The sequence below is a fragment of the Coturnix japonica genome, chromosome 28 (genome assembly GCF_001577835.2).
Source record: "Coturnix japonica isolate 7356 chromosome 28, Coturnix japonica 2.1, whole genome shotgun sequence".
In the NCBI taxonomy this organism is placed as follows: domain Eukaryota; kingdom Metazoa; phylum Chordata; class Aves; order Galliformes; family Phasianidae; genus Coturnix; species Coturnix japonica.
The window spans coordinates 1327135-1343319 of record NC_029543.1 but is presented as its reverse complement, the minus strand read 5'-3'; the positions used below and the strand labels follow the sequence as shown (position 1 = coordinate 1343319).

At 57.6% G+C, this 16185-nt stretch overlaps 1 protein-coding gene across 2 annotated transcripts; it reads left to right on the top strand.

Annotated features, from left to right (window-relative positions):
- Positions 1 to 4362: 4362 nt before the first annotated feature.
- CSNK1G2 (casein kinase 1 gamma 2) lies at positions 4363 to 15544 on the top strand. Of its 2 annotated transcripts, XM_015886641.2 has the most exons (13): positions 4363 to 7088; positions 10408 to 10868; positions 12145 to 12185; positions 12284 to 12353; positions 12449 to 12597; positions 12675 to 12909; positions 13041 to 13126; positions 13216 to 13300; positions 13379 to 13527; positions 13632 to 13715; positions 14252 to 14353; positions 14923 to 15029; positions 15141 to 15544. In XM_015886641.2, exons 2-13 carry the CDS (start codon positions 10682 to 10684, stop codon positions 15193 to 15195), a joined length of 1350 nt encoding a protein of 449 aa, XP_015742127.1. In that variant the 5' UTR covers positions 4363 to 7088; positions 10408 to 10681; the 3' UTR covers positions 15196 to 15544. The 2 variants fall into 2 exon arrangements, with proteins under 2 accessions (XP_015742127.1, XP_015742128.1); XM_015886642.2 differs by lacking the exon at positions 14252 to 14353 and having other exon boundaries at positions 4368 to 7088.
- The last annotated feature ends 641 nt before the right edge of the window (positions 15545 to 16185 follow it).

The following is a 16185-nucleotide window of genomic DNA, read 5'->3' as shown; positions in this document are numbered from 1 at the left end:
GCCATGTTTTAACCCCAATGCAATCCAACCAGGCAGTGATATTGGCCATTAATGCCCAAGGATGTTTGTAGGTACAACCCATATAGGACCGCACAGAGCGCTCCGGTCAACAAAGGGTTAAACGGAAATCACGCCTTTAGCCGCTAAGTGCGGTGCTGCCGTAAAGCGCGCCGCGGTGTCGTAAAGCATCCCGCCCGCCATTCTCCTCCAGTCTCCTATTCACGATCACGCTTTACGCCAACTCCGTTGCGCCACCATCCTTTAATCAGCTGCGCTTGCGCCGCGCTCCGCTCCGGAGTTGGTATTCAAGAAGGGATCTTACGCCGGCGGCGTGGTGTGGGGCGTATGGTTGAGAGCGGAGCTTACGCTGGTGGCGTAGCGTTGTCGCTGGTTGGAGTGGTGAGGGGAGGCGAGAGGCGGCGTGAGGAGGGCCGGGCCGGGGGCGCCGCCATGGGCAGGCCGCGGGGCTGCGGCTGCGGGGCCCGGCGCTGAGGGACCGCCGAGGTAACGGCCATTGGGGCCGCTTTATTGCCGTGATTCGGCCCGATAAGGACCGGGCAGCGTTGGGGCGGGGGAGGCCGGGCCGGGCCGGGCGGGGCCTGTGGGGGAATGGGGCCTGTGGGGCGCTGATGGGGCTGGGGGGCGTTGTGTGGGGCTTCAATGCAGCCCCCCGGGCTGTGGGGCTGTGTGGGGTTGTGTGGGGCCGGGGGGAGCTGCCCCTCCCGTTATGGTGGGGCCTGCAGGACGTGGGCCCTTTGTATGGGGCTTTGGTTTGAGGGCGGGGGGTTGTGCTGGGTCCGGTGTTTAAAAGAGCTTTATTTCTTCAGCCGAGATGGTGAAGATGGATATGAGGAACGGGAGGGGGGGAATAAGGCGGCCTGCTCCTGCCGTGCCAGCACGGAGTGAACTGTGTCCCTATGGGGAGAGCTCTGAGGGCTGCAGACCCCCCTACACCCTGTGTTCTGAGGGCAGCAGATCCCCCCTCTTAGTGCTCTGAGGGTTGCAGACCCCCCCTACACCCCGTGCTCTGAGGGTTGAAGACCTCCCCTCCCCGTGCTCTGAGGGCAGCAGACCCCCCCCCCACACCCTGTGCTCTGAGGGCTGCAGATCCCCCTCCCCGTGCTCTGAGGGCTGCAGACCCCCCCCTATACCCCGTGCTGTGGGTATAGAGAGAGGAGCAGAGCTCTCAACCCGAGGGGGGGACACTGTGCTGCTATGGGGGAGCTGGGTGTGGAGGAACAGCGTGTGGTCCAGCCGTGTTATGTGTGGTTCTGAACTGAAACCCTAAAGCTGGTGAAGTCAACCCAAACTGGAGGTCACCCATCGCCCCGTCCCATCCTGGATGAAGCAGCTCCTGAAGTGGGAACGGGGCTCTCTGCTGTCGTTAACTAACCCATCTGTTTTTGCCTTCTGCACAACAAGTGGTTGGATATCTGCTAATGAATCCTAAGAAGTTGAATGAGTTCACGGGGGCAGCCGGGCCGTCCTGTTGGTGTGCAGCCCTCTGTCCTCACCCCGTGCTGCCACCGCCGAGCTCAGAGTGCTGGCCCTTATATAACAGATGGGAGCGAGCGTTTGGTGTTTGCCAGTGCATCTGAAAGAGAATTGCTGTGAATTAGGACAGGAGGCCTCGGTGGGGATGGCAGGGAGAGGCCTTTGTTGCCTTGGGGTGGGTTTGGCAGCTGGGGTTTGCCAGAGATTTGTTGGGTTTTGCTGTAATTTGGTGCTCTGTGGGTAGGAGCGTTGGGCAGGGATGGTTTTAATGTTGCTGTGGGGCCTCTGGGAAGGTTGGAGGGTCGTAGTGATGATTGAACATGAGTGTGGTGCTGGGTTGGTGGCAGCTTTTTGTTGGTGTGCCCTGAGTTCTATAGGGGTTGTTGGGCTCATCCTGCTGTTGCCCTCCCGCAGCCTTTGGGATTGTAGTTACCAGCCTACAAACCTGCAAGGCCTTATAAATGGGTTCTGTAGCCCTCTACAAATACAGCTGCTGCTCTGTAACGAACCATCCGGGGTGCAGTTGGCATTGGTTTGCAAGGGAGGGTGTTTGTGTGTCCGGCAGCATCTCAGGCAGCACTGAATGGAGCTCTGTGTTGCTGCCCTTGCACCGTGGCTCGTGTTTGGTTTTCTGGTTGCCGCACTCTTCATAAGAGTGAGTGGAGAGGAGGAAGTTGGCAGCTGCAGTTCAGCAGGTTTCCGAATTCAGTTCAGCCAGGCTTTGCCTTATTACCTCTTGCTTCGCGTTACCTCTTGCTTTGCCTTGCCTCTTGCTTTGTATTCAGCTTCCGAGCTTCTGTGCAGCCCTGAGTGTTGTCAAAACTGCTAATATGAGAGTGACTCAGCGGATCAATGGGAGCAGCACACGAGGCTGGTGCTGGTGGACAATCAGTATTTCCCCCTCCCACCCCCTCTGGGCTGGAGGAGATGATGGCTGAGAGCAACATGCCAGTAAACATGTTTCCTGGGCTCGGGCAGCCTGCAGCCTCCCCTTCCCCTGGTGCTTTCCTGAGCTGCAGAGCTGCTGGCAGCCCCAGCCTTTGTGTGGCCAGGAGGCTGAGTACCTGCATGGCTGGGTTTTGGACATTGAAACCTCAGGATGATGGCACGTTGTGCTGCTAAACCCTCAGCCCATTGCCCTGCTGAAGGAGGAGAGACTGAACTTGCTACAGTGTGTGTGGAGCAGCACCTCGTGTGCTTATAAATAGTGGGGTTTCCAATGTTATCTGTTTATTTTTTTAATTAGGATGGATGCTCGTGCGTCCTGCTGGCATTCAGCGTCTCCTGGAGGGCTGCGGCAGTGGAGCAGGCACAGGGCTGAGCAGTGAGTGAGGCAGGAAGGTGACTTCTGTATACTGAGCATTGGGGCTTTTGTGGGCTCCCATCACTGCCCTCCATCTCCTGGGGATCCCCTGCAATCCCTGCTGCAGCTCTGCTCCTTCCTGTTGCACAGGAGCTGCTTTAAAACAAGGTATCTCAGCACACACCTCTGGGCAGAGAGGCACTCAGGATCCCTTTGCTGTGCTGCTGGGTGCTCCTTTGGGGTACACAACCCAGCTCAGCCCTCCTGCACCTCATGGTCAACCTGCTGTGTTCAGAACCATCCGTTTTCTCCCCAAACCTCTCACTGGTTCTGACAGCACCTTCCTGTTGTGAGGGGAAAGGGGTGAAGCAGTGAATGGGAAACCACAGGGCTGGCTGCTTCCGTGCACCGTGGTGTGACACTGCAGCAGCTCAGGGAGCTCAGTGAGGGTCGGTGCTCCCATGCTCTGTGTTTTAAGGGATGCTCCTCCATCCAGGTAAGCAGCAGCTTGCAGGCAGAGCTTTGCATGGAGAGGTCGAGAGGTGCGTGACCCACAGCCATAAGGGTTTGTTCCCAAGGAGAGCACTGACCAGAAAGCATCCCGTGGCCCTTTGTTGTCTAATGTGATGTAATGTTTTTTAATGAAGGAGGCCTGGCTTTTGCTTTCCAAATAGCAAATGAGATGCTTGGCAGGTGATGCGCAGGCTTTGCCTTCCTAAGAGGGTTGTTCTTAAGTTAATTAACCGGGGGCCAACGTTGGTCTTGAACTTGAATTTCGTGAAGCTTTCCTTGGCAGCAGCACGGCTCTGTGCTGCTCTGTTCTTGCAGGTCTTGAAATACCCAAAGGCTGCACTGCAGTGGGGTGACAGCAAACACCCAAAGCAAGGGACAGACACCAGATGCTGACAGCTCCAGGGACAGGATTGCAGCCCTTGGTGCTTTGCTCCTATTTCTGCTCAGAGCCAGAAATCAAAGTCCAGAGCAATGCTTCTGCGGCCAGAAATCGTTGAAAGGCACTTGCTGGTGTTTTAGGGGCCAATATTTAACTTGTTCCTGCAATGAGGAATGCCTGCTGGACTCCAAATATTTGCCTGAAGGAAGAAGTTTGAGAGAAGAACATCTGGGGGGGGGGGGGGGGGGGAGGGAGGGATTGCAGGAAATGCTTTGGTCTCTGTGCATACAGGTCTGTGAGGGCCCCATGTTGCCCCGTGGGCCCGAGCAGCAGCAGCAGCACAGGGAGGAAATGTCTGAGCTGCTGGGTGTGTCTGTCCCACTGCCGGGTTAAGGCGCAGGTTTGGGGCCATTTCCAACGGGGGGGAGCTGGGATGGAGCACGGGTTGGCTTCCTGATGGAAGAATCCCATTGGGAAAGAAACACTCTGCTGCTTTTGCTTTTGCTTCAGCCTTTGGTGGCTCCTGTGCCCTGGACCTGCTTATGGCTTCTCCTGTCCTCGCTCACCTCGCTGCGATCCTTCTTGCTTTGTGGCACTGCCTGGCCCGTGGTGAGACCCTGCTGGCAGTGCTGGCATCCCAGAGGTGGGTTAATGAGGATGTGCTGCTGGGGGGGAACCTGCTGCTCTTTGCCCAGCTCTGATTGTGCAGCCAGGCTGAGCTCCCAGCTCCAGCTCTGAAGTTTGCTCTGCCTTAGTTGCACATTGAGCCTCTGCCTGGCTCTTGGTTGGATCCTTGACTATTGAACTGAGTTCAGATATAGCTTGTATGCTCCTGAGCCCAGCTGGGGTGGCTGTGAGAGTGATGGGGAAATGAAGGCTTTTGTCACAGCCCCATCCAGCACAGGGGAGCCGGGCTCAGGGGGCTGTTAAGGAAGATGAGTGTTTGCTCATTCCCTTTTTCAGACACCTGGCACTGTCTGGAGGTACCTGAGCTGAGTCCTGCAGCCCATCCATAGCCATGAAGAGCCTTGATGGGGTTCGTGCCATCCCTGAGGCTGCAGTGGGCACCCAGCAGCACTGTGCCATCACTGTAATGAAAGCTGAGGGAGTTCTGCCCATGGATGGGTTGTGTAATGAATGAGGAAGCTGGGGCAGTAGTTTGCTGCCTGCAGGGACTCAGAGAGGTGGCAGGAACTAGAAACAAAAGGTTTGAGTTTCAGATGGAAGCGTGTGCTAAGGAAGGGTGAGCGTGTGTTGGCTGGGCTTTCTGGGACAGCTCACAGAAGTGAGAGCCCAGAAATGAGGGAGAAGGGACAGTTTGTACATGCAAGTAATGTTCTGGATATTAATAGCAGCAGCATGAAGCGGGTCCTCACAGGGGTGTCTCCTGCACGTCCCTCTGACACCACACATCATCCTTCTGTGTGGAGCCCGGAGAAGCAGGTCTGGAGCAGGTAAGGGAAAGGGAGGAAGCAGCCAGGTTACACCACAGCTCCCTGCCTGAGAGGTGGTTGGAGTTGGATGAACCCCTTGAGAAGTCTCCATGTGTACCCATCCCTCTCCTGACCTATAGCAGCTCTGGGGCTGCCTCTCCATCTGCAGCCCCTGCCGTGCTCCTGCTTTGGTGCCGTCCTGATCCCATGGGGGAGATCTGAGGTGTGTCTGTTTTGTGTTGCTTTGCTTCCCCACTTATGACAACAGCAGGTCACCCGGGTACCTCCGAGAGGATGCAAGGAAGGACTGAGCTGCTCAGCCTTGTAATAGAGGGGATGGGAGGAGAAATGTTTCCCGGATCATTCGTTGCTTCTCCAAAGATGCTGCTGACGCTGGTGTGTAAGCTGATGGATATTGCTGTGCCACAGCACGGCCCTCTGCCCCACTTACTCTGCAGGGAGGATTAATTGCACGGTGCTTCCTTGCTGCTCCTTCCACCCGTTGGGGGGGCCCTGGGTCCTGCTGGTGACCCTGGAAGCTGTCCCTGTGTAAGGCAGGACGGCAGTGAGTGCATTCAGCTCCCTTCTAAAAGGGAAACAGTGCTGGCATCCCACTGCAGGGACTCTGATGGCTCAGGGGAGAGCTCTCCATGTAAACCCCCCTGGAAGTTTGCCCTTCCACCCTTCTCCTTCCTTAAGATTTGGCAGTGATTTAGGAAATGTGTGAGGCTTTGGGAGAGAGCACAGGGAGCAGCAGTGCTGCTTGGAATGTGGGACAGCTCAGCTTGGCAGCTCCACAGCCCAGAAATGGAAGCAGCCTCATCACCAATGGGAGCAGCACCCCCTGCATCCCCACCTCCAGGACTCTGCTGGGACACAGCTGAGCTGCTTTAGTCACTGCTGGTGTCCCCTGCTTCCGTGTGACCATAGGGGAGTTGCAATGAGCTGTATTTGGGTGATGGAAGTGATTGCTCGTCCCCTTTTCCTCCTACCTCGCATCACAGAAGGCCATCCCAGATCTGCCGGTGCAGCTGCTTCCTAACCTGGTTCTGTCAAAAGGATATGGGTTAAGGGGAAAAAAAAAAGAAAGAGCTCCTACTATTAAAAGTGTTTATGCCAACCCGGATCCTGCTGACAGCACAGGGTTGGTGGTGATACACATGACGTGAGGCCAGGCAGATCTGTGTGCACTGACAGCCCCCAGATGGGCCGGGAGAAGCCTTCTGCCATGCATCTCACAAGGCAGCAGGCACTGCACACAGCCTGTGTGGGGTATTTGGGGTCTGTGGGGCTTCATTGTGATATAACATGAACTCCTGGCTTCCCCTCCTTGCTGCAGGGCTCAGGGTGCCCCCAGTCGTGCTGATGGTGGGCAGTTGTGCCTCAGTTCCCTCTTCTGCAGCAACACTTCCTCAGTGAAGTACCTCAAGCTGCAGAGAGTGTAAGAGCCAAAGGGCATTTACCCTTTGCATCAGCCGGCTGGAAAACCCCTGGAGCTTGCAATAGGGAGCAGCAGGAAGAGACACACCAATGAATGCTGCTGCCTGGGCTCCTGCCCAGTGCTGGGAGGTGTGTCCTGGCTGCTGGGAGGGAGGAAAGCTCCAGGTGGAGGTTGTGAGCCTGGGGGAGGGAAGGAGCCACATACATCCCTTTGTTATAGGGAAAGGGTTGGGAAACACTTCAGTCCTTTTACTGACCAGATATAGAGCCCCTTGGCCTCACTGCAGCTGATCCCTGTGTTGGATGGAAGCACATGTGGGGCTCGAGGCTGTGGGGTTGAGGTTGGGGTTTGCTGTTATCACATCCCTGTTTGTTTTCCATCTTCAGCCTCCAGCGGTTGCATCAACGGGAGCAAATTGAAGGGTTGCATCAGTGCTGTTTGCAGCAGCAGCGTGGGGAGAAGTGACGGTATGGAGTGAGGAGAGCCAGCCTTGTTCTGCACAGCAAACCTTGGGCATCACTGGGGGTGAGCTCAGGTTGGATCTGGTTGGGATGTGAGCTCTGAGCCTTGCTGGGGTTGGTTGTGCAGCTCAGTGCTCTCATGATGCTGGTGAGCAGGTTTGTGCTGACCAGCTGCTGTGGGTTCCTGGAAGGCAGCTGGTTCCTTTGCAGCTCTGCCTCCCAGCAGCAGCAGCGTGGGCTTAATTAGGATCTGGTGGCCAAGCAGAGCTCGTTGTGCTCTGGCTGCTTTGTTGGGCTTCAATAGCAAACCTGCTGGCAGAGCTGCAGGAGGCAGCGAGTGTGAGGGGCTGCTGAGACCACTTGTGAAGTCACTGCTGGGGCTGTGCAGGGCCCCACTGATCACTGCAGGAACCCAAAGGGCCTCGTCAGCATCTGGGCTGTATGTAGTGTCCCCAGGGAAGAGCAGAGGGGCCGGGCTGTGGCTGATGCCATCCTCCTCAGGTCTCCCAGTTAGAGGCTCTGCTTTGTCTGTCAGAAACTTCCTTTCTCTTCTATTACTGCATCTACATGACTAAAACCGAAACCACTTCAGCGTCTTAATTGGCCTCTTTGAGCTGTGATGGATTCTGCACAACCATGGCCCCACTTCGTGCAGGGGCAGAGGATGAGCCCTCATCTTTCCCATGGCTCACAAGGATTACTGCTCATTGCCTCCAGCTTACAGTGACAGCACAGAGCCTGCCCAACCCATGCAAACCCAGCCCCGCTCTGCTTTGGTGCCCAGCTCCATCCTGCCCCAGGATCTGCTGCTCCTGACCCCAAACTGGTTTGGCATTGCACACTGTGGGTCCATCCCAGTGGCTGTGAGGCACATAGAGCTGCTGGGCCTGAGTTGGGCACAATCAGTTCTTATACAGGCACAGAGCTCATCTTACAGGCGACCACAGGGCTGCTGCCATTGGGGTCTCTCTGATAGAGCATCAGTGTTTTCTGTCTGGGAGGTTTAATGAGTCTGTAGTTGGAAGTTGGAGTTTGTGGCATTGAATGTGAGGCGCTCAGCTCTCAGATGGGACGTGCAGCGTTTGATCCTTTTCAGCCTCGTTTTCAGACCAACTCTTATTTTAGCCTCTGTCTATTTACTCTTATTATTACTGTATTTCCTAGGGCAATATTTTTAGCTTTTCCCTTGGTTCCTACTGCAATCCCAGCCGTGGCATTTCCTGCTCTGTGCTAAAACCCTGCTCATGTTTTCCATCCAGGTGTGATGGAGTTGGATGGGGATGCAGAGCTCTGCTTTAGGCTATGGCTGCATTGCTCTGAATGGGGCCGGCTCATCCCTCCCCACCACCATCAGGATCTCAGCTGAGATTGTGCTTTTCCAGCAGCCCCGATGGTTTCGAGCGTGTCAGCTTTGTAACCTCTAAAGATCTGAATGAAATCATGCGTGAGTCATTATTGGTTTTGCATGGCGAGAGCTGAGCGTTTGTCAGGGCACCGAGCTGGGAAGCAGCCGCTCCGTCAATAGCAAATGTTGTCCATTGAGTGATGGATGGTGGATCCATGGGAGAGCTACAGGAATGGGTTGGAAAACCCATCATTTCCAGGAAGAAAAACCCATCATTTTCACAGCACCCTTCAGATTTGGGGGGGATGGGGGCTGAAAACATACAGTGCTTTCTTATCTGTGGGATCATGGCGTGGTTTGGGTTGGAGGAGACCCTAAAGATCACCCATGAGGGCTGGCTGCCCCTCCAGGCGTGGGGCTCCAATGGGAGGGACCTTCATCCTCAATCTAATCCAGATCTCCTTCTCTTTAGTGCAAAACCGTTCCTCTTTTGTCTTTATTTCCTTTTCTAATCCTGAGGTTTTCATTTTCGTGGCCTTGCAGAGATACAGGGCAGCACAGAGCTGGGAAGGGAGGGGAGCTTTGGAACAAGGATGCTCGGCTGATGGTGGATTAAAAGCTTTACAGCCCCCGTTTAGGGGTATTTTGCTGTTTTCTTTCCCTTGAGGGCTGCTCTGTCAGACCAGGGCAGCTGTCAGCCCTGTGAGCCCTCCAGTCCCAGCCCTGGAGCTGAGCTGTGTGCTGCCCTAAACAGCACTGAGGTGTTCAATGAGAGCTTCGTGTTGTGCCCACACCAACATGAGTGTGCAAAGCAGTGAGCAGAGCTGGAAGAGCCTCAGCTCTCACTGCTTCTGTGGTGTGTTTGTCTGCAGCCTGGTTTGGTTTTGCTTCCTGGAGTCGGAGCTCTTTCCATTGCAGGGGGGCTCTGCTTTGGTTTAAGGCCACATCAAGGAGCAGAGAGTGAGCAGGACGTGACGTGTGGGCTGTGTGTGCTTGGGATGGGGGGAACAAAGCACAGGGGGGCCCCACTCTCAGCATCACCCACTGCCCTTCCTGCCCCACACCCAAGGCAGCTCGGTGTCCCTGCTGTGCTTTGCTTCTCCCCATGGGTGAGGAGGGGAGGGGGGTGGGAGAGGCTGAAGCTTTGGGGTGTTCTTGCAGGGTGCTGCAGAGGTGGCAGCTCAGAGCCTGCAGGGATGGAGCCCACCAGTCACTGTGCTCCAGAACAAGGTGTGCTGTTGGATGTGGAGCAGGGCAGCCTCCTGAAGCTGCTCTCAGACCCTCCCTCATCCCCTCCCCCCCGTGCACCCTTTAACACAAGAAGCCTTTTTTATGATTATTAATAGCTATTGCGAGCCAGTAAAAAAGTTTTACGGGCTTTGGCTGAGCGTCAGGGCTCGCAGGGTGCTCATTTCCTGCAGTCTGAGTGCTGGAGGGGGCTGGGTTTGCTTGGTTAAGCAGAGCTGAGGGCTGGCAGTGCTGCAACAGGAGCTGGAGGAGAGCAGAGAGGATTGCAGCCACTGCTGTGGGAGCAGAAACCCATCAGTGGTGGCTGTGTGTGCATGGCTGTCTGTCTGTCCCTCTGCTCTGCCCCTGTACCAATGCTTGTATCACCTGATGATGAGCAGAGGGGCACTTTGTGCCTTGGGCTGCTTGGTTTGGAGACCCAGACCTGACTCGCAGGGATCCTCTGTGCCCCATAGCAGCACTGTGCTGTGTGCCCTGCTCTGCGCCCCATAGCAGCACTGTGCTGTGTGCCCTGCTCTGTGCCCCATAGCAGCACTGTGCTGTGTGCCCTGCACCGTGGGGCTCAGCCCCTTCTTCCACCCTCCCTCCATGGTTACACTGTCCTCCCCTCTGACTCCTGGCTCACACTGCACTATTTCCCTCCCCACTCAGGCCTTCACTTAGAGCAGCAGTTTCAGCTCTGCTCTCCCCACAGCAGCACCACCCTGTACCCCTCTACCATGGCCATGGGTCAGGCAGTGCAGTGGGCACACACAGCCCCATATCACACTGACTCTCCTTTCTCCATCAGCTCGCCGGGCGCAGGGAGGACCCTCTGCAGGATGTTCTCTCCACCAAAGATCTCCTCGTGACCGGCGACGATGACCATCCCGGCAGCACCTCGACAAGCACCAACGTTGCAGTAACCCGGCTCGTCCCCCTGCCGCACACCGGGATGCTGCACTGACCGAGGGCAGCCCCGCTTCTTTTCTCCTCCCTCCTCCCCCCCCTCCCTCAACTTTCAGCAGCTCTGGGATTTGTATGGCAGCAGCGTAACCGTGGAGAGGCCGGGGTATCACAAACTTATGGATTTTGATAAGAGAGGAGGGAAAGGGGAGCTGGAGGAAGGTAAAAGGATGTCCAAGACGGGTGGAGGAAGGAGCAGCCATGGAAGTCGAAGTGCCGGAACCAATTCGGGAGTCTTAATGGTGGGTCCCAACTTCCGCGTCGGAAAGAAGATCGGATGCGGCAATTTCGGGGAGCTCCGTCTAGGTGAGAAGGGCCTCGTGCTGCGTCCTGGCTGTGTGTCCTGCTGCTGTGCCCTCCTGCAGCACAGCACTGTGGGTTCTGTTCCTAAATGCTTCCTCTCCCCAAACGCTGTGGGGTGAAGGGCCCTATTCCCGTCCCTTTGGGTTCAAGCATCATTCTGTCCCAGGGATCCTGGGCTCCATCAGAATGGGGGTGGCCAGCAGGGACAGGGAGGTGATTGTCCCTCTCTGCTCTGCCCTCATGAGGCCCCATCTGCAGTGCTGCGTCCAGAGCTGGGTCCCCCAGTACAGGAAAGACAGGGATGTTGGGGAGGGTCCAGAGGAGGCCATAAGGATGCTCAGAGGGCTGCAGCACCTCCCCTGCAAGGATGGGATGAGGGAGCTGGGCTTGTTCAGCATGGAGAAGAGAAGGTTGTGGGGTGACCTCAATGCAGCCATTCAGTACTATGACAGGAGGGGAGTCATCTCTTTGAGAGGGTGGATAACAGCAGGACAAGGGGAAATGGTTTTAAGTTGAAAGAGGGAAGATTGAGGTTGGATGTCAGGGAGAAGTTCATTACTATGAGGGTGTTGAGGTGCTGGAACAGCTGCCCAGAGAGGCTGTGGATGCCCCATTCATCCATGGAGGTGTTCAAGGCCAGGCTGGATGGGGCCGTGGGCTGGTATTCCATGGTCCCCTCTGAGGGAGCAGCACTCAGAGCTCACAGTGCTTGAGCTGCCCTCACCGTGCAGCAGCTGCTGATGCCACTGCCTGGTTTGGAGGCTGATGGGGCAAAGGGCCCTCTGCAAAGGCAAATATTTGCTCTCTACTGCCCGTTTTGCTGCTTGGATTTCAGTTCTCTGCCTTCACTTCAGGCTCTGCCTTTCCCTTGCTGTCCGCATAGAGGCGCGTTGTGCTGGGGAAGTCCCTGCATGGGATGGGGCAGCAGCTCCAGCCCTCTCAGCTCCCTTCCTATCAGTCCCCCCCCATAACTCCGCTCAGCAGCTGGCTCTGCTGTCACCCAGCGAGGATTTATTGCTGCTTCAGGTGGCTTCAAATGAGATCTGCTGCCAGGAGGAGCAGATTGCTCGGAGGAAACCCCAAACAGATGCAGCTGCATAGGGCAGCACGCAGCTCCTGCGTGGGTTCTGTGGCATCCTGGGGCAGCACGGGGGGGCCCTGGGGGGGCTGCTGTGCTGTGTGGGCACCGCAGCTCAGCATTTAGGAGCTGTGGGTGTGGGGGGGTGGGGATGGGGACCCCCACTCACCAGTGATGCCTTTTGTTGGTGTTTCCTTACAGGAAAGAACCTCTACACCAACGAATACGTAGCGATCAAATTGGTGAGTCTGCCTGTTGTGTGTGTGTGTGTTTGGGGGGGGTTGAGCTCAAGGCCTCCCCCAGCAGCACTGAGCACTGAGCACTGCTTCCCTCCTGCCAGGAGCCCATCAAGTCTCGGGCCCCACAGCTGCACCTGGAGTATCGCTTCTACAAGCAGCTGGGCAATGCAGGTACAGCACAGAGCTCCCCCATCGTTATGATGCTGCTCTGGTTGTGGGCACAGCACTGACTTCCCTTCCCTCCCTTCCCTCTTTGTCTCCTGCAGAAGGAATTCCTCAGGTTTACTACTTTGGCCCCTGCGGGAAGTACAACGCCATGGTGCTGGAGCTGCTGGGCCCCAGCCTGGAGGATCTCTTTGATCTGTGTGACCGCACCTTCACCCTCAAAACCGTCCTGATGATCGCCATCCAGCTGGTGAGGGGAGGGCAGAATGGGGGGCACAGCACTGGGGGCTGCACACACCCTGCTGACCCCCCCCCTGTGCCATTCAGATCACAAGGATGGAGTACGTCCACACCAAAAGCCTCATCTACAGAGACGTCAAACCAGAGAACTTCCTGGTGGGGCGGCCGGGCAGCAAACGGCAGCACACCATCCACATCATTGACTTCGGCCTGGCCAAAGAGTACATCGACCCCGAGACCAAAAAACACATCCCCTACAGAGAGCACAAGAGCCTGACGGGGACGGCGCGTTACATGAGCATCAACACCCACCTCGGGAAGGGTAAGACATGGGCTGTGGGGTGGGGAGGGGGCTGTGGGGCTGCCCACCCACCTAAATGGGCTTTGGGGGGGGGTTTAAAGGGGGCTCTGGGGTGGGATGGATGTGCTGACCACCCTTCTGTCCTTGCTCAGAACAAAGCCGCAGGGACGACCTGGAAGCGTTAGGCCACATGTTTATGTACTTCCTCCGTGGGAGCCTCCCCTGGCAGGGCCTGAAGGTAAAGGGTTGGGGGCTGCTCGGAGCCCTACCTGTGCTGTGTGCCCCCCCCCCCCAAACTGCTCCCCCTGACCCCACTCCCTCCTCCAGGCGGACACACTAAAGGAGAGGTACCAGAAGATCGGTGACACCAAACGAGCCACCCCAGTGGAGGTGCTGTGTGAGAACTTCCCAGGTGAGGGCACTCAGCGTGACCCCGGACCCCCACCTCCACCCCCACCCAAACTGAGCCCCCCCCCCTTTATCCCCACAGAGGAGATGGCCACGTACCTGCGCTACGTGCGGCGCTTGGACTTCTTTGAGAAACCAGACTACGATTACCTGCGGAAGCTGTTCACGGATCTGTTTGAGAGGAACGGTTACGTGTTCGACTATGAATACGACTGGGCTGGGAAACCGCTGGTGAGTGGGGAGCGGGCAGCTCCAAATCGCTCTGAGGCTCCTGCTGGGTTGGGGGCTGCCTTGTTCCTTTGGCACAGCTGACGTTGTCTCCTTTGCATCCCCAGCCCACCCCCATCGGCACGATGCACAGCGAGGTGCAGGTGCAGCCCCCGAGCAGAGACAAAGCACAGCCACACACCAAACACCAGGTGAGCAGCAGCAGCGCGGCCGTACCCAGCGCCTCCTGCTCCTCGTGGTGCTGGGGCTGCTTCATGGGGGCTGCGGGTGGGACGGAGCAGCCAGGGCTGCCTGCGGGGCTCAGGGATGGCAGTGTAATGTGGTGCTGGGGGTGATGTCTGCTGTGGTTTGCTGCTGGTTATGGTCAGTGCTGGGGGCAGAGCTGGCAGGAGGAGGAGCTGCTCCAGGGCTCGGGGTGTTGGGGTGATGCTGGGGGGCAGGTGGAGCTGTGCAGGAATTGGGTGACCCCCAGCCCTCCCCAGGTTCCCCCCACAGCCCCACTGCTCCTGGAGGGGACAGAGCTGCACCGACCCCCCCACATACTGCCCCCCCCCTCCCCACCTTTCCAATCTGCTCCGTCCTCAGCTTTTGCTTTTGCATGCTTTATTTTCTCGACTCCTTCCCCCCACTCTTCTCTCCCTTCTCCCCCCCATCCTCCCCCCATTCTTTTCCTCTTTTCTGTTCTGTTGTTTCTTTTCATCCTTTACCTCCCGCCTGCCATGAGCAGCCGCCCGATGGGACGGAGCAGTGTGATGCTCACGCTGGCGGGCAGCCCGAGGAGCCTGGGGGAGCTCACCTGGCAGCCGGGAGGCTCGGGGGGTCCGTCCAGGTACACGACAACCACGCGCCGATGGCAGGGGGGGCCATGGGGCAGAGCAGGCTGTGCTGTGTTGTGCTGTGCTGCCAGGACCCGTCATTGCTGCGGGGCTGTTCCTCCATCGCTGGGATGGGGCGACAGCTTGAAGCCCTGCTTCTGTCCGCCCAGCCCCGGGCAGCCCTCGGCTCCTCGGCTCAGGGGGGGTTTGCTGTGCTGGGGACCCCCCAGGTCCCCCCCATGGCTGTGCTGCGCCGCTCCCTCTGTCTGCGCTTCGTCCCATCGCCGCTGCTGGGCCCCGCTGCGCTGTGGGGTGGCAGTGGGTCGCCCTTCACCCCTACTGAGCCTTTGGGGGCTGAGCACCTCGGCACAGCCGTGCTGGGGCTCAGGGATGGCAGTGGGAGCAGTTTGGGTTGGGATGGGGCGATGTGGGTCAGGGCTGGGCTACACAGGAGCAGCATCCTCCATCACAGCGAGGGGAGCCAGGACCCCACGGCTGCAGTGGGGTGAGGGATGAGGCCCTACGGGATGACGGCCCCCCCACCCCACAGGGCGGCCCCACACTCACTGTGCTCCCCCCGCAGGTGATGAGCTCCACCAACGGGGAGCTGAACACGGACGACCCGACGGCGGGGCACTCGAACGCGCCCATCACAGCCCCCACCGAAGTGGAGGTGACCGACGATACAAAGTAAGGACAAACCCCCCCCCGGCCCCACAAGCGGTGTATGGGGACAGCAGGTCCCCACGCAGCACACAGCACAGCACTGACCGTCTGTCCATCCTGTCTGTCTGTCTGCAGGTGCTGCTGTTTCTTCAAGAGGAGGAAGAGGAAAAGCACCAAACGCCATAAGTGAGCGGGGCAGAGCAGCGGGGGGGGCTCCCCTCCCTCCGGCCGTGCCGGACGGAGCCGCAGCGCCGCGATGGGGGTGATGGGGAGGCAGCAGATAGGGCCGCCCCCCCCCCCCTTTACCCGGCCGCTCATGTCCCGCATCCGCCAAAAAGAAAACTAAAAGGTATATAAAAACGCAAAGAAAACCCGCAGGGAGCGCAGCGCGGGGCCGCCCGTTGTGCCCCATGATGGGAGCGGGCGCCGATCCCACCGCGCTACGGACCGAACCGAACCCTGGGCTGGTTTATTTTTCTTTCTGTTGCTTCTTTGTCTCTTTAAGTTAATTTAAATGAGTCTCAGTGCAGCGCTCCCAATTGTGGCTCCGTCCTTCCCTGCCATCCGCCGCGTCTCGGGGGGGAACAGGGCCAAGCTCCGCGGCGCTGTGGGTTGATCCGACCCGCTGTTGTTGTTTGTAGAGGACAGTGGGTCCGTGATGGAGGTGGGGGGTGGGTGACCCCCCAAGCAGCGTGCACAGACCCCCCCCCCAGTGAGTGCCACGCTGCTGTGTGCATCCATCACCATTGGGGGGGGGCACGCTTAGCTTTACCTGCACCCGCTGCTCTGCCCCGAGGGGCTCAGATGGCACCGGGGGGGCTCTGGGGAGGGGGGGGCGGGGGGAAAGTGGGGCAACATCTGTGGCTGCTTCGGAGCATCGTCCAAACCATCCCAATGTGGGGAATAAAGGGGGGGAGCCCCGATAGGGAACACTGAGCCCCCATCCTGCCCCCCCCCTGCAGTGCTCACAGCTTCCCAGCACAGTGTGCAGACCCTGCTCCTGTGGGGCTCCTTTTTTCTCCCCCCCCCCCCCAATTTTGGGTTTGGTTTGGGGGGTTTTTGGTTTTTTTTTTTTGGTCGTTATTTTTTTTTGTTTTTTAATAAAAAAAAATATATTAGAAAAAAAAATAATTAAAAAAAAAAAAAAACAAAAAAAAAAAAAAAAACCCAAATCTTTAAA

What these genes read in the sequence shown, in the direction of transcription:
- CSNK1G2 (XM_015886641.2), top strand. Translation starts at nt 10,682, where the DNA reads ATGGATTTTGATAAGAGAGGAGGGAAAGGGGAGCTGGAGGAAGGTAAA. An exon ending in CAACACCCACCTCGGGAAGG is followed by an intron (nt 12,910 to 13,040) that starts GTAAGACATGGG and finishes GTCCTTGCTCAG; the next exon opens with AACAAAGCCGCAGGGACGAC. An exon ending in TCCCCTGGCAGGGCCTGAAG is followed by an intron (nt 13,127 to 13,215) that starts GTAAAGGGTTGG and finishes TCCCTCCTCCAG; the next exon opens with GCGGACACACTAAAGGAGAG.